The sequence below is a fragment of the Colletotrichum karsti genome, assembly GCF_011947395.1.
Source record: "Colletotrichum karsti strain CkLH20 chromosome Unknown Scaffold17, whole genome shotgun sequence".
NCBI lineage: Eukaryota > Fungi > Ascomycota > Sordariomycetes > Glomerellales > Glomerellaceae > Colletotrichum > Colletotrichum karsti.
The window spans coordinates 54,153-74,168 of record NW_024065917.1 but is presented as its reverse complement, the minus strand read 5'-3'; the positions used below and the strand labels follow the sequence as shown (position 1 = coordinate 74,168).

Genomic DNA, 20,016 nt, shown 5'->3' with positions numbered 1-20,016 from the left:
CCAACATGCCCATCCCATTCCATCTAGGGGGTCATCTCCTCCACAGAGGTGTGTTCTGGACACTTGAGAAGTTGACATTCGCCTTACCTCAATATCTTCCCCAGTCACACCGTTATCGAAGTGCCCCTTCGTGCGACGATCAGGGTCTTCGTTACCGAACCGACATCTTTGAGGGTTGAAGAGGGTCAAACACTCTGTCGAGAACCGCGCACAGATCGTATGTCACCACTCCTTTTCTCAAGGCAAGGGGTTGGTTGTATGAACGTTTGTTTGTATTACTTTTCCCAAAGGTCGAGTGGTGAACTCGACCAGCCAGTCATATTACCAAAATCTCGCGGACGGTTTGTCCCGCCTTATCTTGTCGACGAAGCCGACGACAATAATGATAATGATAAATAACACGAAAACTCCACTCGTATGCGCCGCGCAAAACCAACCGCCGCCCATCCATTCATCCCATCTGATGAAATCAAAACACAACCCAGGTCGATCCACCAGATGCCGCTGTCACCCAGATTTTCCTCGGGAGAAAAAAGCCGAGCCCCATTATCGAACCTCGACTCCAAGGGCAAACCAGACTGGACTTCTCAATCTTTCTAGGAAAGAAGTTCTAGACTCCTTCTCCCGGTCGCTGCCTCGAGCCGGTCCAAATTTCGGGCAGCTCATCCATGCAACGCGTTTCGAATATCAGGCATGGGGAAATCGTAGTCCGATTTCCACGTCACATTTCCATGAGCCACCGACGATGTGCCCTTGGCCGAATGCCCAAAAAAGCTTTTGCGTGCACGAGACCCCAATTTTGGTCTTCTTCATCTCTCCTTTTCCGGTAATATCTCGCTCTCACGTACTCAGCAGGTCTCTCACCGACATACCCCTCCCGGCCCCACGCGCGGCTGCCGCGCCGCCGTCGCCCGCGCCTCTCCGGTCGTTATTCAGCATCAAAAGCGCTGCTGTCGCTTCCTGATCCAGATCTCTCTGCGGCGCCAGCGCGGGACTCGTCAGCGCCGAGAGCGATCCGGACGCGAGCCCGCCGTGGCCCGCGTACGGATATGTCTGCGGCCCGAAGGCGGGCGACGTCGTCGCTGAGGAGTAGCTGTAGTGCCGCGCGTGGTCTGTTGAGACGGAGGAGTACGAGTCGTGGCGGTGACGCGAGTCCTGTGCGAGGAGCGCGGGAGAGGGCGAGACGGAGGGCTGCTGTGAGCGGGAAGGGTAATCCGGCTGTTGGTGTGGTTGAAGGGGCTGGTGTTGATGTGGGTGTTGTTGGGCGGGGAATGTGGGTGACGGAGCCTCGGAGTCGGTCATTTCGACGTCGTCGGCTTCTTGTTGGTACTTGGGAACGAATTGCGGAATGGTGCCCCACGGGTCCCGGCCCGAGGGGGTCTGGAGGCCGGACGCGGTAGGTGAGACGCCTTCCGATGCGTCGCGTTGGGCTTTGAGCTTGGCGACGCAGTCTTCGAGATATCGCACGTATTCGATGGAAGCCTGATGACGGGAAAGGGTTAGTCTCTCTTGCGAACGAATTCCCAAATCATGATGACAAGACAAAAACGCAGTGTACTCACTTGCAGGATGGCCAGCTTGTGCATCTCCCCGGTACATGCCGGAATCATGCCTTTCAACACGGCGAACTCCTCGTTCATCTTGGACCGGCGACGGCGCTCAATCAAGCTGTGGGCCGTCTTCCTCGCAATCTTGCGTCCGGCAGCGCTCGTCGCCGACGGCTGTTTCTTCTTCCCCTGCGCCGAAGTGGACGCGGCGGCGGTCCCGGCAGCGGCGCCCCCCTTTGCGGAGCCGGACTTGGCCGCCGCGCCAGCGGTGGGGGCCGTGTCCTCCTCCTCCTCCGCCGGCTCCTCCTGCGGCCGGGGCTTCATCTGAATGATTTTGCGGGACCGGGTGGGCGGCGGGGGCAGCGCGAACTTGTCCTCGTTGGCCGTCTTTTTGGCGGCCGACGACCTCCGTCGGGATTTCACCGTCTCGCTGGGTTGCACGGGGTACGGCGTGGTAGCCTTTGACGGCGAGATGGGCTGGAAGTTGGTGTTATTTCTGCTGCTGTTGAGCGACGTCCTCGTGTCGGTTGGCGAGATTCTGGAGGCGTCTTGCGTCAAGGCGGGCGGGGGCAGCTCGAGTTCGAAGGCGACTTGTAATGAGGCGAGGTTCTTGGAGCCATCTTGGCCCTTTATGTCTGTTGAGGACGCCGGCGTGGGCGGTAATGTAGGACGCGGCATGGCTGAGTCTGTGTGGGTTTGTGAGTGTATGAATGGGTGTGATTTGTACGCGCGAGCGGCCGCGAGGTTGAGGGATAAAACCGAGTCTCCAATGTCCGAAGGGAATTAGTAGAGTACGGCAGGCCGATTGAGGAAACTCGAACGCCTAGGCTGGACGAGTAATCGGTTGACGTTTGTTGTGAGGCTGTGTCGGGAAGTCGAGCCCGGATGGTTGAGGGAGATGTAGTCCAAGTGCCTTTTTGGTCTTGGCGTTAATAAGAAGCGCCCGTCGGAGGGTTCGTCAGGCAAGAATGACAGACTACAATGTCCGGTCCGTACTCGGGCGTCACAGTACAGTGTTGTGTTTGTACAAGAAAATGAGGGCACGCGAGTGATGAGAATTTGAGGATATAGCTAGGTAGGGGGGAGGGGGAAGAAATGCTGGAGGAGGAAGGGTAATATGTGGTTAGAGGGATACGGAGCACGACTTGAAAGCGGCAAGCACACGCACACGCACACACACACTCTTGCTGTAAGTAAACCGACTGACTCTCAACCTCACCACCCTTGGCGTGGTCGTTTCTCCTTCTTCCGTCTATCTACAACCCCGGACTGTGGCCACAAATCTGTTAAAGCACCCGCCTCAGATAACGTCCAACCTCTTAGCAAGCGTCTGGCAACCCACGCCCCTCCCCAATCTCTGTGCCAAGGGGCCGATCCACGTTTCTGTACGACGGCCTACCTGGTGGTCGCGGTAGTGGTTGGTGAGGTTTTGGGGGCAACCGGCAGCGAACTAGGAAGAGGGAGAAGGGGCACGCGACTCCAAGCCAGAAGTTGCCAGTAATAGTAGACGGGGGAACCCCGTAAACAATGGACGAAGAACAAACCTCCCACACCCCCGGGCACAGCCTGATGACGAAAAAAAGAACCAATGAAAACGGCAGACGCAGGCTCCTGGGCGAAGAAAAGGGCAGGAGAGGCATCATCGAGGGTTCGAGAGAATGGACCAATCAGAGGGCCGGAATCGAGCACATGGGGTTCGTGAATGGTAACTGCGCGCCCGCAGCAGGAGATGGGTTTTATCTTTTTTTCGAAAATTCCCTACACAAAACAGAAACGTCAATCAAGACGGCCACACAGGCCACATGGATCATCGGCAAACCCCTTGATCCTATTTGCCCACGCCTTCGTTATATGGACTCTTCTTGGTCGCGCCGTCCGGGGGCCTGGATGGCTGGCTGGGCCTCGAGGCTTGAGGAGGGACGGTATGGGGAACATGGGTGGTGCGGACGGAGAACGAGCCAAGAGCCAGAGGCACGAGACATGTGCTCGAGATGCGGTTGGGCGAAGTGGTTTTCTGATGGATATGGGTTGGGGAAGCGTTTCGTTGAAGCCAAGCACGCGTACTCTTCCGTGGGTAGTAACGATGCTGATGGCCTTGGTACGGCGATCTGAAAGTCGAGCCGGATGACGGACCGCGTCCACTCGACTCGACTCTCTGGCCCGCAGCACTCGTCAATGGAAGTGAGCACGTGGGCAATGTATTCCATTCCACATCTCCAAAGGCCCTTCTACTTCATTGCGCAATTCTTTCCTGACTCGGCCTCGAGCTGCCGGTCTCGTGCGTCGGCCATTGTCCGGTGCCATTCGTAAAACCACAAAAGCGCTCTGGTATGGATTTAGGTGAATCGACGGGAGGTATTGAAGAGGCCGCCCGATTATGAAGGGTTATGAGCGAATTCATCGTGGTGACTTGGTGCTGCTGGAGCAGACGCAGACGCAGGGAAACGGGCTAAGGTGAGCTGTCATGATCCGGATTGCCTCTTTCTGAATTCCGGCCCAGTTGGAGACGCTCCTCCTCCCTCTGGGCTATTTCTCTTTCTCCTCAAAAATAGAGTTTGGTCCCGATTTTCTCGTCGAGGTGGAACACTGTGAAGCTCTCGTGCCTCGTGCCTCTCGACGACGTGGACCTGTCTCCACCCCCGATTCGGTCTAGCGCCCGAACTGTGAACCCTGGAAACGGGGGCAGGCATCGACATGGAGTTGGGGTTGCAGGGGGCCAGTTGGAGGAGGACTGGACCTCTTTTTCTGTCCAGGAAGCTTGTCGATGTCCTCCTGCTCCTCCTCCTCCACTCAAACCACAATAGGGGCACGTGACGGTTCAGTTGGGTATCACAATCGCCAAGTCTTGGCACACAAATCACTCATATACACCAAATGTCTCATCCGGCCCAGATGCCAAACTCGTTCATGCGTCCTAAAAGTCCCATTCTTACTTGACTAACCCAAAAGAAAAGGCGTTGCTTTCATTATCATCGTAGCAAATGCGCGTGAAATTCCCTCATGCAGTGGTGTGGGTTATCCAAACAACCAAACAGATTCCCATGTCGCCAAACACACAAACATATACAAGTTACACCCTTTTCACCATCATGTTCGTCCTCAAACCTCGTTGCTGGGGTACGTGACCTTGGTCGTCGCGGCGAACTCCTCCTTGATGCTCCTCAAGCTCACGAATCGGCTGAGCAGGTTCTGGCTGCCCGCCTTGTCGTTCGTGCCGCTGGCCCGGCCGCCGCCGAACGGCTGCTGGCCGACGACCGCACCTGTGCTCTTGCAGTTGATGTAGAAGTTGCCCGCCGAGTTGCGGAGCTTGTCCTCGGCGAAGCGCACCGCCGCGCGGTCCGCCGCGAAGATGGATCCCGTCAGACCGTACTCGCCCGTCGAGTCCACCAGGTCGCACGCCTCCGAGAAAGCCTGCACCGGGCTCGCCGTGTCGTCATACACGTACACGGTGAGGATGGGGCCGAAGAGCTCGGTGCTCAACAGTTTGTGGTTCTTGTTGGTCGTCTCGTAGATGGTCGGGTGCACGAAGAAGCCCTTGGACTTGTCGTACTTGCCGCCCGCCACGAGCGAGAGCTCGCTGTCGTTCTTGGCGTCGTCAATCACGCCAGACAGCTTCTTGAAGGAGGCCTCGTGGATGACCGGGCCCATAAAGTTGCTGTGGTCGGCGGGGTTGCCGATGGAGATCTTGCTAGCCTCCTCGACCAGGCCCTCCTTGAACTTGGGCCAAATCGACTTGGGAACGTATGCCCTTGACGTCGCACTGCACTTCTGGCCCTGGAACTCGAACGCTCCGCGAATGGTCTGCTTGACGGCGTTGTCGATGTCAGCGGACGAGTGGATGAGGTGGAAGTTCTTGCCGCCCGTCTCGCCAACGATTCTCGGATACGACTGGTAACGACCTTCGGCCACGCCGGCACCGATCTCGCCGTACAGCTTGCGGAAGACGGCAGTGCTGCCGGTGTAGTGGAGGGCTGCGAACTTCTTGTGCTCCAGCACGACCTTCGTGACCTCTTCAGGGTTGCCGGGAACGAACTGAACGACATCGCGCGGCAGACCGGCCTCGAGCAGGATGTTGTAAACCAACCAGTTGGACAGGATGGCAGAGTCACTGGGCTTCCAGACGACGACATTGCCAAGCAGCGCGGGAGCACCAGGGAGGTTACCGGCGATGGCAGTGAAGTTGAAGGGGCTGACAGCGTAGACAAACCCCTCGAGAGCTCTGTACTCGACCCTGTTCCAGACTCCGGGGGAGTTGTGCGCGGGCTGCTGGGCGTAGAGCTCCTCAGCGTACTGGACATTGAAGCGCAGGAAGTCGGCCAGCTCCGCAGCGGCGTCGATCTCGGCTTGCCATGCGTTCTTTCCTTGTCCAATCATGGTCGCAGCCATAATGTCGTAACGGTATTTTCCGGAAATCAGGTCGGCGGCCTTGAGGAAGACGGCGGCGCGGTCGGCGAAGGGAAGGGACTCCCAAGCGGGCTTGGCTCCCAGGGCAGAGGCGATGGCGGCCTGGACATCGGATGGTGATGCCTGGTGATACCTCGCGACGGTGGTACCGTGGTCGGCGGGGTTGAACTGCTGTCCGATGTTGCCAGTCTTGATCTAGGGTTCGTGTCAGTACGGCAGCATTGACGATATAAGCTAGCATTCGTGGCCTACCTCCTTGCCGCCTACGACAATAGGCACCTCCAAGGGCAACTTCGTGTTCAAGTTATCGATTGCAGCCGTCAGTCCCTCGCGCTGGGCAGAGCCTTTGGTGTAGTGGTGCTGCGTTCTTGTCAGTCAACTATCCCTCACTTACTACCCCCAAAGCTCTCTCAGTCGGATTGGTCACTTACGTTGGGCTCATTGGCCACCTTGGGCACCTTGAAAGCAGCGAAAGTTGCCATTCTGGCCGTCGTTTTCGTCGTGGGAATAACCCGTCGCGTTGATAGTCCGATTGTTGGTGCGGTTGCAGCTCTGCGACCCAGGGTGATGCGTGATGCGCTCCGAAGCTGGGAGTTCAGCAAGCCAGAAGCTCGTGTGGCAGACATGATGGGCAAGATGTTCCTAGGGAGAACGCCTTCTATAAAAGATCAAGTGACCGAAAGGAGTGTCCCTTCCAAACGCACACAAAACAATGCGACAGGTCTGAGCAATGGGCGAAGAGCGGTTGTCAATGGCTCGATGAAGGAGGAGCAGATGGATGGGAGTGGGAGGACAGCAAACGACTGGCTATTAAACTTCCGTACTTCCGTGGCGCAACGTAATGGAAAGTTCGTGAGTCGTGAGACATGCGCTTTCGTTCCCAGATGCTGGCAACCATCAGCACGCAAACCACGGGTTGCCGCGGGTTAAGAATGCGCAGGCGGCAGCTCAAGGTCGGGAGCTCATGAGGGGCTGCGGGGCCAGATTTCAGAGGGATGGCTCTCCGGAATCCAATGACGTCGGGTCCCGGAAGGGTCCAGCTGCTTATCACGGTTTGCGGGGTAAGAAACCACCAATCACATCCGTCAATTGTGCTGCAATCTTGTCCTGGGGTCGAGATAACGGTGGACTCGGTCGGCTCACCTTGGTGGGCCGGACGATAAGGTAATCAGCTCTCCCGATCCCGACGTTGCACCAGTCGGCATCGGAAGAGGCATCCGACGTGGAGACGGAAGTTTGTAATGCGGCCATAATAGCATGTTGTCACAGACGCAATTGTATTGGTAGTAGAAAATCAAGGTATCTCCATCCCGATCGAGGATTTGTCGTTATTAGTTGCCGCAGCGGATGCAAGAAATTGAGAAACAAGAAGCAAAAAATGCACAGGAAGCGAAGCCCAAGTGAGTACAAGTCCTCCAGTACGAAGCCGCTTCCATATTTTGTGACCAACTCAACTTCCTCCTCTTCAAGGGTATATCATATCATTATGTAACCGTCCGCCTTCGGACGGCTCTTCCGACTATGCCGAGCTCCCGCAAGTACCGCGTCGATTTGAGCACGAGATACCTACTCTCCGGCTCCGTTCGGGCGCTCTTGCTCAGGGAACGGTTTTACCGGCTCCGGCTGGGCGTTGTATTTCAGCAGGGGCACGGTAAGGCCGTATCCCTCCGTGATACCCTCAGGGTTGTGCTGATCTACCTCGACGCGGATGCAGATATCCAAGCTGCCGTCGCTACCGGTTCCGTGCTGCGTCGTGGCCGCCTTGTGCTTTGAACCAGATTCGAGCTCACCGAGGTGGAGGTAATCGTGCCCACCCTTGCCCGAAATCGTCGATCGCGCATCACCATTGACCGAGGGTGCCGCAAGGCCGTTGTTGGGCGAGTTTTCCGTCAGGATGGCGAAGTTACGGCTAGGCATGGTCACGTGGTTCGAGCTTGACGTCTTGTTCGAGTTGCCTGGATCCTTGTCGAAGAACTTCAGAAGAGTCTCATCCGTGTCATGGTTGAGGTGATGGATCTTGTTTCTTCTCGCCAACAGGTTGGCGATGGCTGCCGGAGGCGGCTTGTTGGTGATGGCAGATGAGATCACGTTTGCCATGTAACGGTGGTCGTTCTCGGTGGCGATGTTCAGGCGAGGATTGGAGTAGAAGCGACCCAGCGCAGCCAGATGCACGTCGCCACCCAGGATACTGATGCGCACCGAAAACTCCGATGCGATAGCCTGAAGTCTCTCGACCAAAGCTCCACGCTCCTTCTTGTGGGTCCTAGCCGTGTAGTGGTCGTCAAGATCATCGAGCAAGTCGACACTGCCGTCGAAGTGGTTGAAAACGCCGCCGGCTAATTCTGTTAGCAGAAAAGATATACGTTGGCGGCAACGTCACTCACCAAGGCCGAATCTCCGGTTCAAGAACTTCACAGGGCCCATGATGGGGCTTCTGAAGACGTTTTCAAGCCATGTCAGGCGCTAAAATTTGTCAGCTCGTATTTCCACGACGGAAGCTTTCCAGTCACTCACAGGGTATGCGATGGGAATTCCCAGCAACAGAATCAAGTGCTTCAGCGGTCGTCCCGACTCCGCAGCTGACTTCAGTTCGTGTCGAAGGCGGCCGAATATCAGGTCGTACGTCTCGGGGTAGTTGATTTGGTGCCGTGTGCGCTACGGCTGTCAGCTAAAACAATCTAGTTGTCATGTCTGAGACAACCATACCTCGGTTCGAGCGTCAATACCAAGGAAGGCAATACGCGCACCAAGTCGGGCAAACATGTTGTGCGAATGCTCCGCCACATACGGCTGGGACAAGTCAGTATCCAGCCTGACGGCCTTATGAAGAGCAAGCTTACACCAGGCTGTGTTCCAACGATGTAACTGGGATCAGACTTGGCGGGTGCCACGTAGGTGTCCATGAGCTGATTGGGGTCCAGTCCCTGTCCTTCAGGTGTTGTCGTGCGATCTATGATCTTGTGAGTTGAAAGTCCCATTACGTGTCGTTAAACGCTACTAACCCGTGGTGTAGGTCGAAACCGGGGGTGGGAGGTGGTGCTGGAACAGCATGTAGTACTTGTGGGCGGTTCCGCCAATGCCCCTGAAAACGTCGCATCGCATGAAGTCGTCGACGTAGGAACCGAACCCGTCGATGATCTGTGGCTGGTCAGCAAAACCCCTGTTTATTCCGCGAGTTCAACGTACGTCGTGATCGTCCCAGATGTTGAGCTGCGGGATCTGGCCGTTGGCAGTCGCAAAGGGCTCAGTGGAGTACCTGCAACCCGTCAGTGTGAGATTCACATTGGGAGCGCTAATTCAACTGACCATCTAATGTAGTTCTTCAGGTAGTAGTCGTCGCAAGCCTGGCGAAGCTTCTCTGGGAAGGGGAAGTGCTTGCGCTTCTTAGGGTTCGAGATTTCGGTCCACTCGCGCAAGGGTCCGTCGACTCGAATACCATCGTTGTAAATCTGGTCACCTCCGCCAAGCCTACACAGCAGTTAGTAACACAGGTATGCATTTTGAGCTGAGACACTTAACGCACATGACATGGAAAGGCCGCTCCTTGTGGTGTCTGTTGACGTCGTTCCACAAGGCAGGTCCGCTCCACGCGTCCTCATCAGTGCCGACACTGAATCCGTTGCAAGAGTGGAACATGATGCGCATCGACTCGTTGATAGCCGGAACGAAGAAGTGGTAGCGGTCTGGTCTGATGCTGGAGTATCGCATGTCTGGGATCAGGTACTCCCACTTCTCCTCGGCCTGCGTGATAGGAACCGACAGGTCGAAGGCCCAGAACGTGTTGCGCGGGTCGGAGTAAAGGCATTGGCCCTGCGTTTGAGTGCCGTTCGGGCCCGCTCCGTTTGCGCCGCTGGAGCCCTCGCCGTTGACGGCACCGTTCGTGGCCTTGACTCCATTCGCATCGGGAGCAGCGTGCTGGTTGTCGGCAGAGCCAGCGGGACGTATGATGAGGTTCGGCGCAAAACTTTGCGTCTTGCCGCCACCCTTAGTGACGATCAAGACGCTCCCGTACCAGCGGTCAGCGTCCATCCTCCGGTAGTTGAGCAGCGGGCCGCAGATGATCTCCCTGCCATCGGGGGCATCCGGTTGCTCGTAGGAGTGGGCGGTTGTCGCGCGAGGTTGCTCATCGCCGGTGGCCTCGCCGGCGGCAATCATGATCGGCTTGAAGTTGGGTGCAGCGTTGGGGTTCTCGGGCTCGACGCGGTCGCGGTTGAGGAAGCTGGCAAGATCGTTCGTGGATCCACGGTCCTGGGGGTCCCGGGGCACTCCATGAGCGTGGGCCTGGGCAGCATGACGCGCGAACGCTGAGCTCTCTTGATGGCGCCATCTGTTGGCCGACGCATGAGGATTGTGGGCGACATCATCGAGGGCCTGTCCTTCGGGGTGAGACGCCATTTTCGATTTCTTTTGCGAAGCTGCGATTTTCTTGTCGAATTCTATGATTTCTTGTCTTCGCTTCTACTTAGAAAGCAGTCAGAACATGCAAAAGTCCAGAGATTCGTTCCGAGCAACGGTGGCTCCTCACAATGTCTCAGCGCAAAATTAGCCTGCCAGGGTCTGTTTGCGCGCCGGTTAGCTATCGAGAGCTAACCTGGTCTGCCGGGCTTTTCTTTGTTATCTGCGATTGCGCAGCAACGGGGGTATCAACAATCGGGTATCTCATATAACGGCGGAAGGGACAGTTGCACGGCGATCCTGAGGTCAAAAGGTAGGAGAAGAAAAAAAGTTGGGAAAGGAAAATGGAAAAGGGACGGGCGACAAGAGGGTGTTGTCGAATCCCACCACAAATCGCACGAGAAAAGTGTGTTGTGTTGGATTGGATGCTTGTTTGGCCCAGGTAGTGCAAGGTGACGCGAGCTAGGAATTGAAATGGCAGGGATTGTCGCTAGTGGGTAAACCTCCGCTACGCAACCGCTGCGAACAACGCGCTAGAAGCTGCCTGTCGGGCTGCACAGTGAACCGGGGTAATTCTAGGGGTGAACCTGGGACGGACTAGCCCCGAGATTGAGTTGGCCGAGGAGTCGTCGTCGTGGTTGGGACTGAGACTGAGGCTGGGAGAGGGATTCTCTATTTGTGTCTCACTCTCGTTGATTCCGTTGCGAGATGGCGTCGACTCTGATTAAATCCAAGAAAGGTAGATACCAGCTGGCGGTCGGCCCCCAATAACAATACTTCACAAACCCATGATGGATTTGATAAGACTCGCACTGCAGCCACGCTGTCTCCGAGTTGGCTAGTGCTAGACCAAGAGAACCGGACATTCAACCCAGTCCGAGATCCTTGTTCCAGATTAGCAGTACGAACACTTGCCGTCCTGCTGACTCCATGCAGACTGCAGTCAGGCCAGGTAGGAATCGGGTCCGAGTCTCCCTCTCTTACATCCCATCGGCTCCTATTCGTGTAAGCATCCGAGTCTAATACACGTATCCATCGTAATACGCTTGCGACTTCGGGTTCAGCGGTCGTTGGAAATAAGTCAGCATCGTCCCGTTCTGCATGCCTCACCTCTCATCCCTCTCCAGCTGCCAAGCTTCTGTTGGCGTCTTGAGAGATGGGATGATGACGAGTGGCCAGAGCTCCAGCCAGCTTGCTTTTGGCAAACAGACCGTTCCATGCTTGCAAGCCAGCCCCGGGCAGCGCACCAGTCGGAGACAAGACAATGTAACCATGTCTCTGTGCCTACTTTACATAGTACATAACACAGAGGCTACTGTCGCTACTGCATGGTAAAGCAAACAAGTCGATACTCAATGGTCAACAAGAAGGTAGAATTTAGGGCCGTGCTAGTGCCGGGCATGGGAGGCCTGCGGAAGTACACCAAAGCTGCCGCGGCAAGCTGCTGATTGATTATCGTTTGAATGAGATGGTGATGTGCCCTGCCAGATGTGGCCTGGTCTGGCGGGTGAAATTGGTCAACTACGTCAGGACTTGTGGCTCTAGGAAATGAAACAGGAATGCCCCCACAAGGCCAAGACTAACATGACCCGCCGGGATACAACCTTGTCGCCCATCAGCCCCCGGTCAGCTGCTGCAAGACCTTCGCGCGAAAGCTATTTTGCCTTGGCTTCGCCGCTTCGATGCTGCCACATCCCGTGAAATCGGATCACGGCTTCCGGCGGATCTCTTGGCGTCCCGGTCCTTCTCCCCGATAATCTCCACCCGCGCCGGGGATCCACATCCCGTCGTTCTTATTATGCCTTGCTAATTCTCCTGTTCTTAACGTGCGTTTTCTCCGCCATGCGACAATGCTCCGTGTCTGACGCCGGTTCTTGGCGTCCGACCGGCAAAAGTGGGTGTCGTGATACGGAGGGTTGCGGGCCGTCGTCGCCGGCATCTCATTTCGAAATGAAGGTCCGCAGCCGGGTTCCATGACTCCATATGGGTCGAGGACCCGTGCAAAAGAGCGTTCCTGCTAAGAGCAAGTGGAGTGAGCATCTGTTTTATATCATGAGTGAACGGGTCTATTCGGAGTATTCTCATACAGGAACTGTAGGACATCCCTGAACCAGAATCAAGCATCGCGCAATACTACAGTCCTCCACGGTTATTTTTCCCTTGCAAATACTTTTCGCTATCTCTATGCCTATCCTTTCTGCTATTAGCTTTGGTATTCTCCTTGATATCCGGTGTTACCCCTAAAGTATTCGACCAGGAGTAATAACCGTGGAGTAGTGTACTTAACGTATAATACCCCTTTTTGGCTCTGAGTGATAGTGAGCTTCAGCTTGCGTGGGTCTCTGGTGGTGAGCGGAAATTCGAAGCAAGTTGATCTGCGAAGAACCTGGCAGCCTCGTGACCACATGGCTCGGTGAACATGTACTTTTCATAGTAATGAGATAGCATTGGAGATTATTTTATCAAGATGTCTTCCTTGCAGACTGCTGCTGATGAGTGTATATCCATGTTCGCTGGAGTGAGCAGGTTGGCGATCTGTGAGCATCTGATGTTGTTTATTTTTTATAAGCCCGATGGTCTTGACTACTCACCGTCTGTCCATTGGTCGGTCTATGTTGTTTCGCCATTTTTGAGAAAACCCACGCTCCATCTCATCAACGTTTACTAGATATCGAGCCATGGCCTGGGGTCTCGAGCCTCTGTTCTGCCTAGCATGACGGCACAGTTTGGTGAAAATATGCAGTTGATCAAGCGATCGTCAAACTCGGGCCTCCAGGACGGGCAAAGTAATTGTGAGCATTGACGATCTCATCCTACCATCTTAGGCTACAGCCAGTTCATGATGTAGTTTATGAGGCTCGAATTGAGATGAAATCTGTGGTTGAGTCAACTCCAGGTTGGGATTTCACCAAACAGGCAACAGCGGGCTCTAGCGGCCCTCGGCAGCCAAGTTTCAGTGGAGGTCCCTGTAGGTCACTGGACTTCGCGTCGAAAGGACCCCGCGACTTAGGCAGCATACCCCCCGGTCGCGCGTCGTTCCTCTTTGTGAGGCGCGTCTCGTGCCTGTTGTGGCGAGCATGTCAAGCCACCGGGCGACAGCTTCATGCACCAGCTTAAGGCAGTCAAGCGGCCCTGTCAGGGTATGACGGCTTGGCGCCGCCGCCATTGGAGGGGCTGAATTCCTTTCTCAGGAGCGATGTCGAGAGAGCCACATGCCAGGAGTACCTACCACAGACGCATCCGTCAGCTTACTGGTAGTATTGCCTGTTGTTTTCTTCGTTTGCCATGCACGAAGTGTACCTTTCACGGCAAGGTAACTCGAGCTAGGCAAACGATCCCGCACTTCTCCTCATGCTAACAAACGGTGAAGACCTGAGCTGAAGCGCGGGGAAGCAGGATGATATAAGATGGCTTCATGATCACCTTCACACCTCGCTCAATTTGCCCTCGTAGACATTCATCCTCTTTCGTCCTCTTTCCTGGGTCTGCCTCTTTCACGTCTTTCGTCAATTGACACGAACTTGAGCCCGCGAGTTCGTTTGCTCCTTCCCACCCCGTCTGGTTATTTTCCTTTGACACCCAAAGCCACTCTGAGAAAGCCCTCCATTTTCAACTTTCGCTTCCTTCAACTGCTTGGTGAGCTCACGAGCTTGCATACTTTCTCCTCAGCCAATCTCACAACCGAGGAATCAATAGACCAAAAACAACATCGCCAAGATGTCTCCTCCGGAGCTGCAGGAGCTTCCAGTTCCCCATGGGGAGCTGGTGAACTACATCCATGACCATCCAGAGAAGAAGATGGTCGAAATCATGGAGCCTTACCGCAAGTACGAGGCCCAGCTTCGATCCGTCTTCGCCCAAGACCGCCAGAATCCAGCTCTCAACGAGCCTCACATCAACCTCGTTCCGCTGTTTACGGAGAACACCAAGAACATCAAGATCCGCGCCCGGTCGGTGGAATCCGAGTCCCAAGAAGAGAAGGACCGCTACATCATGGCTCTCCCCGACGATAAGCGCCGACCTGACGGCTCTCCTGCTGTGGTATCTTCTGTGAAGGACTTCCAGAAGAACTTCAACATCTTCTCCGAGTCCTCGCTTGTCGACATGAATTGGAACAACGTTGTTGCCGCTGGGTCGTCCGTTGTGAACACCCTGTTGCCTGTCCCCCCGGAGTTCAATACCACCAAGCGCAAGCTACGCGAGTACTACCACGAGAAGTTTTGCCCGGCTTCTGACGTCGATCTGTTCCTTTACGGACTCACGCACGAAGAGGCCATCGAGAAGATCAAGGAGATCGAGACCGCAGTCCGTGATGCCATCCTCACTGAGGTTACCGTTGTTCGTACGAAGTATGCCGTCACGATTGCGTCGCAATACCCTACCCGTCATATCCAGGTAAGGACATTGAAAATCACGCTCAATTTCCAGCGACTGACATGTATACAGATTGTACTGCGCGTGTACAAGTCCATCGGAGAGGTTTGTCGTCCAGATCATCGCATTACCCTTGCAGATGACTGATTAGCTGTCTGTAGATCTTGACTGGCTTTGACATCGACGCCGCTGGCGGAGCTTACGATGGGAAGCAGGTCTGGATTACTCCCAGAGCCTTGGGAAGCTTCATCACCCAGATCAATCACATCGACCTCACCCGCCGAAGTCCCTCTTACGAAAACCGTCTGTCCAAATACAGCCACCGCAACTTTGAGGTCTACTGGCCAGAACTCGATCGCAGCCGTATTGATCCTACCATCTATGAGCGAAGCTTCCAGAGAACTCTTGGCCTTGCCAGGCTTCTGGTCCTGGAACGTCTCCCTACTTCTTCTGTCCGCGAGGAATACCTGAACAAGCGAAGAGAAGAGCGAGGCCGGCCTACAACAAACCGATATTATGCTCATCAGTTGCACGGCAACATCAAGGACCAACACGAGGATGAGGTTGCCGACTGGGTGGACGAGACTGACGTGTCTAACTATCACACCTTCACGGTCCCTTACGGCCAGCAGTATGCTCGAAGCAAATGCCCTTCATTAAAGTAATTAACTAATTATTATAGCTTCCACGCCAAGAAGATCGAGAAGCTCTGTTACACCCGAGACCTTCGTGAGTGTGTTTCTTTGTCAACTTACGCTTATCTCGACTAACTTCTGCATCCAGTTCTCAACGCTGAGTGGAATCAGCCCAAGGAGAGAGAGGTGTATCTTCACAGGCATCCTGCGTTCTTTGGTCGCGTCGAAGACGTGATCGAGGATTGCTGTGGGTCATGCCCGAAGCCAACAACCCCAGACGAGGTCGAGGTTGCCGAAAAGGAGGCCGAGATCTACATTTCCGGCAAAGTCTCATTCCTCATTGATGACCCCGGTCGGCAGCAGATCGGCTCATTCAATCCTCTTACTCAGGACGACTGGACTGACATGGCTTACGTCGGGAACACTGCACGACTCTGCCAGAGCATTGTTGACGGCAATATCGACGGAGTCCTGGATTGGCTTTCCCAGGAGGATGCCGACCCCAACAAGCGTGATTACACTGGACGCACCCCTCTGCACCTCGCGGTCATCAGCTCAGTCCCCGAGATCGTGCGCTGTCTCGTCGAGCATGGATCTAGGTTGACGGCTCGTCTTGCCGACGGCCGGACTGCTCTTCACCTCGCTGCTGAGCGTGGCAGCGTCGACATCATCAAGATTCTCATGGAGAAGAGCATTGCAAACGAGGAACAGGAAGAGGAGAAGAAGGACCGCCGCCGGAAGGAACGCGAGACGAAGCTGCAGGGCAAGCCTGAGTCGGAGAAGATGGCGGAAGACGGCGAAGCCATGGATGCTCAAGATGATGACGAGCAACAATCCGACGATGAAGACTCCGATATCGATATGGTCGATGCCGGCAATACCGAAGCAGATTCAATGGCTACTGGATCTTTTGTCAAAGTCAAAGATGACGAAGAGAAGAGCAACGAGGACATTGTTCTCGATGATGCCAAAGATGAGCCAGACTTCTACAAGTCTGACGTCTTGGCTTGGGACGTTCCTTGCTCACCTCTCCACCTGGCCATTTCCGAGGGACACGAAGATGCTGTTAAGATTCTCTGTGAGTTCGGCAGCGACGCGCTTCTTCCTGTCAAATTTCTCGACTCGGAAAAACAGCCAACCGCGGCCATCCTCACGCTTGCTCTCGCCTTGTCGCTTCCTCTCGAGAAGGCCAAGTCCATGGCTCTGCTCTTGTTGAAGCTTGGTGCTACTTCATCCCAGGCCGACCTCAACGGCTGCACCGTATTCCACCGCTACGTCGAGAACGGGAACTCAGAGATGATCGACACCCTCTGGGAGCATGACAAGGCCGGTCTCAAGACAGCTCTGAACCACTTGGTTTTCGGAAAGCAATACTGGAATCCTCATGCCATCGCCCCTCTTCACACAGCAATCGAGAACGGCGATGCGATCCTTGTGCTTAAGCTGCTTGAAGCTGGAGCAAACCCTCATATTGACTTCGACACATGGCTGAAGGCTTTCAAGTTTTCCAAGTCATCGCACCGACTCGGCTCCTACGAAGACAACAAAAAGATGTTCCATCAATCGGTGATCCAGCCTCTCATCGTCGCCATCAAAGGTTGTTCGAATCCTGAGGTCGCCCTTAGACTTCTCGAGAATGGGGCAGATCCGAACGCTCTGACGGAGCAGTCTTACCGGGTCATCGAGGACGAATGGCAGCGGAGATACAACAAGGGAGAGTCGATTCTCGACCTTGTCCGGGACCAGCTGAAGAATCTGCGGGAGTACAAAGGCGAGAAACTTACCAACAAGAAGCCAACCTTGCCTACTGCGATGGACGAGCATCTCCAGCAGTTCAAAGAGGGTACTTATCAGCACTGGATGGTTTCCAAGGCTATCGAGTTGCGCAAATGGAGCTACAAACGCGACCTGAGGGAGTACGAAAAGGAAAAGAAGAAGCACGCGGAGATGAAGGGCGCACCGGAAAAACTAGAGGCTATCAAGGATGTCATTTCATCGCTTGAAGCGGTTGAGAAGGCTATCATCGCCAAGGGCGGCAAGACCTTCAAGGAGTTGTACCCAGACATCAAGGGCCCCGACAACCATTCCCCGAACCGATCTTTGTCTGAGGAGAAGACCGATGAGTTTGAGCACAACATCTCTTTCAAAGGTGTTACTGACGTCACCGAGGCGAGGAAAGATGCGTATTTGGAATTGTGAGTTCATCCAGTTGCCGAAATTTGTGTGCCATCTACTAACATCAAAACAGGTTCGAGGCTTCTTGGGCTGGAGACATCGAGAAGATCAAGACACTCACCTTGCAGGCCTGGGGTAAGGATCAGGACGAGCCGCCGCTCAAGATCTCAGTCACCGACAATGCGGACAATACTCCTTTCTCCTTGGCCTTCGTCCACGGTCGGTACGAGGTTGCATCGGCAATCCTCGAGATCGTCATGGCTCAGTATTCCCCAGAGGAAAAGGAGGCGACTCGGTACAAGTTTGACACGGGCGACTCCGAAGAAGAGGACGAAGAATCGTACGAGAGCGATGCGGATTCAAACGATGACCCCAAGATCATTTCCGAGATCGTTGACAAGAAGTTCACGATCGAGAACATTGGTCAGGTGTCGATGCAAGTCAAGTCTACGGTCAAGCCCATCGAGTTCTTGAGCCAGGTCGTGAATACCTTCGGCCCCGGAAACAATGAGCGCTTGCGTACTAGGTATCAGAGTCTGTTCTCGTTTGTTTTAGAGAATGATGACCACGCCGGGTTGAAGGCACTTCTCGACATGGCGACTCATTTCGCGGGTCAGAAACTCGTCGACGGCAGCCAGGGCGAAGAGGATGACGACGCCGGTGGACGTTTCACCTTCCCCGAGAACGAGTTCCTCCAGGCCGTCACACAGGGAAAGACAACTGCACTGGCTGAAATCATTAGCCGGACTGGCGCAGGAATTCCTCTCGATGACCTTGTCAAGAAGAGCGGCGTCGAGATGAAGAGGAAGCCGAGATATTACCAAGGCTTGACGGTCTATGGCAAGAAGAGGTACGTCAGGTCGAGACCGCTGGACGGAAAACTCACTAACGTATTTTACAGAAAAGATTGGGCCACTGCTGGACGCAACATGGTCGTGCGATCGACGGGGATGAAGACACCGCCACTCCTTCACGCAGCGCTCGCAGGCAACATTGCCAGCGTCGAGTGGTTCCTCAGCGATGCTCCTCATCGACACTACACGGACTTTGGCAAGTCGAAGGCAGCGCGCGAAGACCACAGGTTGAAACACCTCAGTCAGTCGCCTGGCGGCTTCGACCGTGCCATCTCGAGGTGGTTGGGTATCCAAAGTAAGTCCACATCCAGATCATAATCACCAACCTCTCGCTAACACATTCCCAGACGAGCTGGTCCTCCACTGCGCCGTGATGGCGTCTCCATCCGAGCAAAGCACCAGAACCGTCGAGTACCTCATCAAAGCCTGCCCCAACTCACTTGAGTACAAGACGACTCATGGCGACACGCCCCTCTGGCTCGCCTTCTACTTTGGCAGACTCGACATTGCCAAGTTGCTCATCAAAGCCGGCGCGAACCAGCTGGTGAGGAACAATTCAGGCGAGAACATCATCCACGCCGTTTTGCAAAACGGGCCCAAAGCCTGCGCTCTTCGCCCCATGCTGGAGCTCGTCGACTCGAGCATCGTCGCCCACCTGTTCCAACAACGCAACAACCTTCACCACAGCGGCCTGACCCCCTTGCACTTCTGGGTCTGCAGACGTTACGGTGGCAATTACGACGACGATTACATCCTCGCGGTCCTGAAGTTGATCCTGGACTACTCCAAGGGCGACGAGCTCGACACCCTAAACGGGCTGGGCGACTCGGTCCTCCACACCGTGGTTATGAACACCAACAAGCTCCTCACCAAGGCCTTGCTCGAGTACAAGCCGAAACTTCTCTACCGCGAGAATGCCGTCGGACGCACCCCCGCCGAAATCGCCCGCGAGGAGGTCACAAGCGAGAAGTTCGCCGAGCCCGATAACATCTCGTTCTCTTTCAACGAGTACAGCAACTCCAGCTCACCCGCCGGGCTCGTCGACCGCGACGTCGGATCCTTCGCCCCCAAGGACGAGGAGGAGAACAAGAATCCCAAGCCTTTGACAGACAGCCAGTACGTCTGGGAAATCGTCCGCGCCGCGCTCGAGAGCCATCCGGACACCAAGCGCCGCCTCGTCTCCCTCAACGAGGCCAACGACGTCGCCAAGCGGCTGGGCGAGCAGTACAACGCCAGCCGCTACTTCACCATCCACGCGCGCAACGACGAGGACGCCGACCCCGAGGAGCAGGAGGCCAAGGAGGAGGACCAGAACGACTTCGCGGCGCAGTCCAAGTGGACGGAAAGCTCCAACTCGTGGGTTCCCAAGAGCAGGAGCAGGCCTTCCGTGTCGTCGGACGATGAGGATGAGGAGGATGAGAAGACGCCCAAGTGTGCTGAATGTGGTGAGAGGCACGAGTGAAATCAGAGGGTCTTGATCAATATGTGAGGAACCGTATACGAGATTGTTCACCGAGAAAGGACGATCGGGAGGATATAGTGTGCGATTTCTTCTGGAAAGGCCCGGCTCATTGGGGGATTTCGTTTCATGACCTTAACTACCACAGAATGAATTAGCTACCAACAGAATGA

At 55.2% G+C, this 20,016-nt stretch overlaps 4 protein-coding genes across 4 annotated transcripts; 1 reads left to right on the top strand and 3 right to left on the bottom strand.

Moving 5' to 3' along the window:
- Positions 1-840: 840 nt before the first annotated feature.
- Positions 841-2,225, bottom strand: CkaCkLH20_05842 (helix-loop-helix DNA-binding domain-containing protein; the record flags this gene model as incomplete). The annotated part of the gene is made up of 2 exons (XM_038888559.1): positions 841-1,482; positions 1,563-2,225. The coding sequence occupies 2 exons, from the start codon at positions 2,223-2,225 to the stop codon at positions 841-843; spliced, it is 1,305 nt and encodes a 434-aa protein (XP_038745895.1).
- A 2,421-nt stretch (positions 2,226-4,646) lies between these two features.
- CkaCkLH20_05841 (delta 1-pyrroline-5-carboxylate dehydrogenase) lies at positions 4,647-6,577 on the bottom strand (the record flags this gene model as incomplete). The annotated part of the gene is made up of 3 exons (XM_038888558.1): positions 4,647-6,146; positions 6,204-6,311; positions 6,383-6,577. The coding sequence occupies 3 exons, from the start codon at positions 6,575-6,577 to the stop codon at positions 4,647-4,649; spliced, it is 1,803 nt and encodes a 600-aa protein (XP_038745894.1).
- Positions 6,578-7,517: 940 nt separating this feature from the next.
- CkaCkLH20_05840 (transcription factor) lies at positions 7,518-10,346 on the bottom strand (the record flags this gene model as incomplete). Its single annotated transcript, XM_038888557.1, has 9 exons — positions 7,518-8,287; positions 8,336-8,414; positions 8,466-8,606; positions 8,658-8,741; positions 8,792-8,901; positions 8,954-9,089; positions 9,138-9,207; positions 9,258-9,419; positions 9,475-10,346. 9 exons carry the CDS (start codon positions 10,344-10,346, stop codon positions 7,518-7,520), a joined length of 2,424 nt encoding a protein of 807 aa, XP_038745893.1.
- A 3,717-nt stretch (positions 10,347-14,063) lies between these two features.
- Positions 14,064-19,846, top strand: CkaCkLH20_05839 (ankyrin repeat protein; the record flags this gene model as incomplete). Its single annotated transcript, XM_038888556.1, has 8 exons — positions 14,064-14,741; positions 14,793-14,825; positions 14,882-15,351; positions 15,403-15,449; positions 15,504-17,550; positions 17,604-18,380; positions 18,432-18,679; positions 18,732-19,846. 8 exons carry the CDS (start codon positions 14,064-14,066, stop codon positions 19,844-19,846), a joined length of 5,415 nt encoding a protein of 1,804 aa, XP_038745892.1.
- Positions 19,847-20,016: the final 170 nt, after the last annotated feature.